Source organism: Scleropages formosus, chromosome 11, assembly GCF_900964775.1.
Source record: "Scleropages formosus chromosome 11, fSclFor1.1, whole genome shotgun sequence".
Lineage (NCBI taxonomy): Eukaryota > Metazoa > Chordata > Actinopteri > Osteoglossiformes > Osteoglossidae > Scleropages > Scleropages formosus.
The window spans coordinates 19466342-19473733 of record NC_041816.1 but is presented as its reverse complement, the minus strand read 5'-3'; the positions used below and the strand labels follow the sequence as shown (position 1 = coordinate 19473733).

The 7392-nt window shown below is 41.5% G+C and overlaps 1 protein-coding gene across 1 annotated transcript; it reads right to left on the bottom strand.

The window, feature by feature from the left end:
- Positions 1 to 278: 278 nt before the first annotated feature.
- Positions 279 to 4122, bottom strand: fgf3 (fibroblast growth factor 3). Its single transcript, XM_018763498.2, has 3 exons — positions 3831 to 4122; positions 1821 to 1924; positions 279 to 758 (listed from the first exon to the last, which is right to left on the bottom strand). Exons 1-3 carry the CDS (start codon positions 4102 to 4104, stop codon positions 387 to 389), a joined length of 750 nt encoding a protein of 249 aa, XP_018619014.1. The 5' UTR covers positions 4105 to 4122; the 3' UTR covers positions 279 to 386.
- Between the last annotated feature and the right edge of the window lie 3270 nt (positions 4123 to 7392).

Below are 7392 nucleotides of genomic sequence, written 5' to 3'. Positions count from 1 at the left end.
GCTATTGGAAGCACGAATAATATAGAAAACTATGATACACATATACATATTTATGTTTGTCCTTAAAAGTACAGCACAATTGTCAAGAAACAACAAAAGAAAGTCTCATTCTTTCCAATTACAACATCCAGCAGTGTTGATTTTGGTCACATTGACTTATTTGTATCTACATTGTAAGTCCAAAACATTTGAAGAAATATATTAACAATATTTATGACTTCCAGGAATCACCCATAATTTCCCACTATCAGGTTTCCTTAAGAACACTCTATGCCTGCATTCCCTCTTCCGTGGCACAGATTTTTTATTTTTTTTTGGCTGTTTTCAAGCACCTTTCGCTGATCTGCAGAACAGTCATTACCCATAATGCTTAGGTGTCCCTGTTGTCAGTCTTCTGTCTCTTTGGCCTTGGTTGCACCAAGCCTGTGTCGCCGGCGCCTGCGCTCTGCCCTCCCAGCTGGCTTCAGGAGGTTCTCCCGGTACCGAGGGTTGGTGCGGAACAGATGAACCATCTCGTGGTCCTTGTTGCCCAGCACCCGGGGCAGAAAGAGGGAGGCCTTCTCTGTCCTGCGGGTCTTGAAGCCCCTCCTTGGCCTTCCCTTGCCATTGATGGACACGTACCACAGTCTCTCTGCGCTAGCTCGGTGTTTGCCACCCCCAGTGGAAGGTGGCGCTGTCCGGTAGTGCCGGGAGGCATAGGTGTTGTAGCCCAGTTCGTGAATTCGCTCCACAAACTCACACTCCTGGTTGAACACCTCCTGTGGCAAAAAGAAGTTCTCCATCAGCATTTCCATCTGGGTGTTATCAGCTCATGACAGCTGCAGAAATATGAGCACTTTTACAGCCTTTTATAGTCAAGGAGTTTGTCACCTTGGATGAGCAAAGGTAAAACAAAAGACATATGATATAAATAATCAAATTTCTATTTTTTTTCATTTCATTACAGCTACAGTGCCAGGATAACAGGAAACTTCAACACTAAAGAATAATGTTGGTCATCAAACTAAAAATGGTAATGGTCAAGTTACATAGTGCATCCTTAATAAATGCTAAAAATAAAGTTATATTCTACATCTCAGTTTAATGAGGCTTCTACACCACTGAAGACATCACAACACATACGCAAATGCAGTGAAACACTCAGTTAAAAGGGTAAAACTGCAGCTGTTTCCAATGGCTAAAGGTGACCACTTAAGCATTCAATTATTTTGCACTGTCCTCAATGCTGTACCTTATATGTGGCACTTACGGACCTCAAAAAATCCTTTCTTGAGAAAGGGAAAGCCATATTACTGGTCTGAGGTCTAGTGTCAAGCAAATATAATCTGGTAAAGGATACTGTAGAAAAAGAATCTAGAAATATGTTAAAAAATATCTTACATAAGTTAGATACTTCTAAAATACACTTTCTATGTTTATGAATCTGGAATATCAAGATTCATGTTTTTAATACAGAAAATTATTTTTAATCAGACAATTATTACGGTTTCTGCATTCAAAAACAAAACATAAGCTTTAGAATACCCAGTTTAAAGGAACTAAATGAGTCAGAAGGTATTGTAGTGCATAGAACTGTTCCTTGCAATATTAAAGATATGCTGTTGTACCCTTGATCATGGTACTTTCCCTGAAATGATATAGTAAGAATACATTGCTGTATGCTGTAGATGGGTAAATCATTGTAAATTTGATAATGTAACATTTTGTCACCTCTGAAAAGGGTAAATACAGGTTAATACTAAATGTCTTGGCTTTTTTTCCACAACATTTCACAGGTGATATCTTACAGCCAGGGTACTCAAAAGTGTCCCAATACTTACTGAAGCATAAAGGCGTCCTTTTTTGTTCATGGCCAGATATCTCCCTGAGAAGAGACCTTTTATGGCCACCACTCCAACATCAACAGCTGTGATTTCTAGTATACCTGAGAGAGAAGTCAAAAGGATTTAATTAATATTTTTGTCCAGCAATACCATGAAACATCATAAGAGAATTCACTGAACATACTGGAAAGTTCCTGTCCAAGCCAAACTGACTTATTGCTTAAGGTGAAGGAATGGACCCAAATGACCATGATGAGTGTCATTAGTGATGACTGACAATGAAGGTGGTGATTTCACTGAATTTCAGTCAGGTGAGGTACAGAATGATGTCCACCACAATGTGTCATCTGGTATGAAACTTGAACGTTTCAATTTTCTTTTTTTTTTTTTTTTTTTTTTGGGGGGGGGGGGGGGTTAAATCTCTACTTTTAAAATTTCCATAAACTATATAGGTGTTTGCTGAAATTTCAAAGGACACATGTTTGACCAATCAAGTACATAGACCTTTAGTAACATTAAGCTTTTGTTGATTTTACCAAGTTAGTCAGTCCTGTGCAAAACTTTCTAAAAATTAAAACTTTTCATAAACTTCCGAAACTTTTTTTTTTGTTTTGTTTCAAATTGCGGACAACTTGTCATTCATCAGCATTAGGGTGTTATTAAAGAAGTGAAGTACAAAAGACTCAGCTGGATGCTAGTGATGTGCATGTAATTTAATAATTATATTTATAAGAAAAGGTCTGCTAGTCATTCGTTCAGTCTCATTTAACGGCTCATAAAAGGTGAAACGCCGTCAAATGTCAGAAGACAAACACAGAGATCAGGAAACTGTCGAACCGGTTTAAGTGTTAAAAATCGACCTTTAGAATAAAAACAAAAACAACCCTCCGAATACTGCTATCAAGAAGCCCATCCGTGCAATGGTGACTCTGGGGCTACAATGTAACTATTCAGTTTAGAATAAGCGTTTAGTAAACTAACAAAGAAGCACGTTGTACTCAGACCACTGTGTCATTTGCGTGGTAATTCTCATTTTCACGACCAAATGCCTCTTCTTGAAATGACATGTTTTTCACTGCGTTGAAGTGAGATCCTAGCACAAAACACATGACATGGTTGCAATGCTTGATTGTTTAACCTGGGGGGGGGGGACACATTTATTTGCCACTCGGCGGACAAGCTCTTAAAATTAATCTGTGCCAAAGGCAGCGATCATTACTGACAAAAGTTAGATAGTTCAAAAAGTGCATTAGACACTTATGTCTGCCGTGTAATGCCAATACCTAAATTGCATTATTATTATTATTATTATTATTATTATTATTATTATTAAAATTACGTCTTTCTCTAAGGCAACTCGCGGTGCAATTTGCCCCTTAATTTGCAGTTAATCACAGGCAAGACAATATCTTTTACTACCAATTCTGCCAATTAAGCAGAAGCTCAGTACTGTGCCTCTATGTAATATGTTCTAAATTAGTAATTATAATACCTGACAAGAAGTACTGGGAGTGTGAAAGAGGAATAACCATCAATGATTTGCATTTAAATCATCGTTGTTATTATCATGGTCCATGGATATGATGAATATTATTCTAACCATGCAAAAACAAATGACTGGTTTCCTTTCTGGAAATTCGGATTTGATGTTGCTACACTTGTTGTTGTAAGTTGTCAGCTGAGACTTAGTTAAAATAAAGCAGGGAACTGAGCGTAGCTGCACTGCACTGCAGGCTTGTGAAATCACCGCAAGAAGAATAAACGCGCGGATGTACAGTACAGTATGTTGCGATAGTGAGTCTCCGCGTGACTTTTAGATTAGTACCATTTCATGCCAGAAATGGTTTTATTTGCCTCCAAGTGAGAAATGAGACACGATCTGCGCAATGGATCGTTTTGAAAACACGAACACGGCTGCATCCATCGGCCGGTACAGTAACAGTGACTGAACTCACAGACTGAAGACAGACTGAGGGTCTGGTTTCCAGCGGACGGGACTGTACTTACTGAAAGGGTTGTTCTCTTCCAGAGATCCGTCTATCTTGCCATTCGGGTGTATCTGCAGATGGTACTTTGTGGCGCAGTACAGCTTCCTGCGCCTTGGTGCCCCACCGAGGTGCTCATAGACCCCACCGCGTCCCCCAGCATCCCTCCGCTGCCTCGGGTCACACGCCTGGCCCCTGGCACAAGGCGCGCTGGGGGTCCTGGCCAGCCTCGGAGACAGTCCCTGATCGCTGGGGTCCGAGAGACTCAGCAACAGCAGGATCAGAATTATGAGCATTGTGGCATGGCCGGAAATGTGAGTCTATGCGCTGGAAAAGGGAAAACTGACACAAGGGGTCCCATTAAAGAAAAAAAGAAGAAGCAAAAGTCTTATTGCCTCTAGCTGGGCAGGAAAGCGCTGCGGTCCAGCTCAGGAGACACTGGCACTTGTATCTCTTCCGATCGCTCCTTTTTATCTCTGTAGCGATGCGATAAGCGCGCGCTCATCGATCAGGGCCGCCAAAGGTGGATCGCGCGAGGACTAGTAGTGGCGGAGGTGGCGGAGCCGCTGGCCGCGGGTCCCGTTTGCTCTCCAAGTTGGCTGCATCTGGAGGGGGGAAAAAAGAAGAAGCTTCTGAGACGCTCAAGGAGGGCTATCGTGAGATTTCGCTGATCGGAGGCGCTCGGAAATAAAAAAAGAACCTTCCAGCAACAATGGGCTGAACTGCGGACCAATTGATACAAAGGAGCAGGAGCGGGGTGGGGGTGTGGGGTAGGCGGCTGGGGTGGGGGGGTTAGGCAAAAGGTATCGGTTCTGTGTGTGAACCGAGGGAGCTGAGCGCGGGTGGAATTATACAGCAGCGCGCGCGGCGGCTCGTTGCGGAAAACCGCATCACAAAGGGCACAGCTCCGTCTGCGCTCCGCTTTTCAAAGATCCAAAAGGCCAATTATACATTCGAAAATTATACACTATGAACGCCCCCCCACCCCGAGCCTGACAGGATCAATGCGCGCGCGCGCGCGAGCGCGCACACGCACAGGACGCGCTGACTAAATCTGGGAGATACGCGCACATGTGGCTCACGAGGACGCGCACGCCAAAACAGCTGCATTTCAAAACATTTATAACCGCTTTTAGATTTTTTCGTACATCTTCTCCCAAACCATTCTCGGGGAAAGTAAAGCACACTCACTTTGAACCGATCAGTGAAATATCGTCTCAAACTGGGAGCTGATTTTTTCTGTGTTTATGAATAAATCACATGTAAAATTAATACAGTCTTTTTCTAAAGCATCGTTTGGTTGCAGTTTCTGCCTGCAGCTCATCGTGCTTGTTTTTACATAAGGTGATCATTAGAGTTGGTGCAAAGCGTTTGTTAGCGTGTTGACAGCTAAATACAACTTGAAATTCAGCTTCAGGTCGTACGTAACGTATTTACAAGCCTTTTTTCTTTATTGAAACAATAAGACTTCAATGTCAAGTGACCTCTAAAACCCATTAAGTTTTATGGCTGCCTTACCAATTAACAGAAATAACAGAAGTGCGTTTACAGCTCCACTCGTGAACACGTTATTTACAAAACAGGCGGTTCAAAGTCTATACATTTGATGTGTCTAGGGTTATTTGTCAGAATGTTTGTTCCTCTTCATTTAAAGCTAAAGAAAGTTTTACATTCCAGTGCGTCGCACAGATTTTCTTACACATTGAAGGGAGGGGTCACAAAAGGACACTCATTCCACAGGCCAAAGTAAACCAGAGCAAAAGGATGGACCATAGCACACAATTTCTTGCATTGGAGGTCCAATGGGCATCTTTTTATTTGTCCTTCTTTGGAAAAAATATCCCAGGAGTGTATTCCATGGTGCTGGAGAAAAAAAGAAGACAACTTTTGTCATTCAGAAACCAGAGCTGTATTATCCCAGGAGTCCAGCCTACAGATCCTGTTGGCACACCTTCGCTGTGGTCCTCCAGTGCAATGGCCTCCAGTGCTGAATTTCCCAACAGTACGGTATCAGCATGCCCCGTGCCTCCCCTCTCCTCAGACTAAGACCATGCACACTGGCTGCGGGCTCCCCCGGTCTACATATTAAAGCCCTGGGTATGTTGCAGCACGTGGGTGGAAGAGTAACACGCAAATGACTGTTGCTCAAATTGCTTCCATCTTGGTCGCATTATGGTTACCATTTTCATAATTAGCACCATCATCTACAAATCTCTCTGCCCTCTGGCTTTACACTAGTGATTATTCTTAAAGCTCCGCTACAAAGCTATTGGGGGAATTGGCCGTCTATTTTGTCTTCTGTTGCAGTTTATCATCTATCTGTGGCGTGCGGCAGATTAGTTACGAGGAAGGTGGGAATGGGACTCGTGCGCTGCCCTCCCCTTGTGTGCTGTCCCTCAGTCCTTCGTGGGTCAGACGACAGCCCAGTTAAACTTAATCCAAGCGATGTATATCATAGCCTTTCTGGTGACCATTTCTGAAAAGAGCTCTTTTAATGTGGTTTGATTCTGACAGAGGGTGGGACTTTTGATGTGGTCTGCTGTTTCTTTCTGGAAGTATTTTAATTATGGCCTACAGCCGCCCACAACGCCTCACAGTAATAATCAGAGAGCAGTCTGATTTTGCTGGGCCCTGGAGAGCTCTGTAAATTCTGTCTGTCTCAAAAAGATCCTTCTTGACAAAAAAACTTTATCATTACAAGATTGAGCGTTTAATCATGTAATTTAGAATGAAATCACTTCCAATTTTGTTGATGTATTTCATACTGCCCCAATCAACATTTGACTTTGTATTTATCAAATTATATGAGAGGGAAATAAAATCCTTTTTAAGTTGTATTTAGATGAATGGGAATGACACATACTATTCACTGAAGGTGAACTGTAATTTTAGCATCCTTTTAATGACTCGTTATATCTATGTTCTTTGTGTAAAATGGTGTTCAACTATTTAGTTTGTCAAGGAAAATGAAGTATTCCTGTACCTTACTCACCCACCCACTGGGCGTTACTTGGTGTCATAGTGAACATACCATATTTCTGTCTACAGTTAAATTTATCATAGCTATCAACAGGTCCTAGGATTTATCATAGTGAAGGATTGTTAGTCATAAACTCAATGTGTTGAAAGTGCCAACTAAGAATCCTTAAAGGAAGGTTTTCGCTTGTACTAATAGTCCAACTTTACAAATCCAGTAAAACAAATTGGGATTGGAAAGAAACATAAACTAAACATGTCTATCCTAAAGTTAGCTTCCATGAATAGTTTTAATAATTTTAATTAATATTAAAAACAAAAATAACTGTACAAGAATCAAAACAGTAGCAATTATCTGGAGCCCAGGGAAGCAGTAAATAGACAAATAAAAATAAAGTCAGCAGGTGGAGGAAATTCAAACACACAAATATCTATTGAAGATTTTTCTTAGTTTCTCCAGAGGTTCTTGTTTCAAAAGATTAACCTTAATTGTACAGTGCTATGCACATTATCCAGCAGAAACCTTAATGCAATATGAATAATCAGCTTCTCAGATGAACACAAAATAAAACCACAAACTATAAGCAGATAAGGAGTAGAGGGAGTAG

Coding starts and splice junctions, on each gene's coding strand:
- fgf3 (XM_018763498.2), bottom strand. CDS start 4,104: ATGCTCATAATTCTGATCCTGCTGTTGCTGAGTCTCTCGGACCCCAGC. Junction 1,925..3,830: donor GGAAGAGAACAACCCTTTCA/GTAAGTACAGTC, acceptor CTTCTCTCTCAG/GTATACTAGAAATCACAGCT. Junction 759..1,820: donor AAGGACGCCTTTATGCTTCA/GTAAGTATTGGG, acceptor TTTTTGCCACAG/GAGGTGTTCAACCAGGAGTG.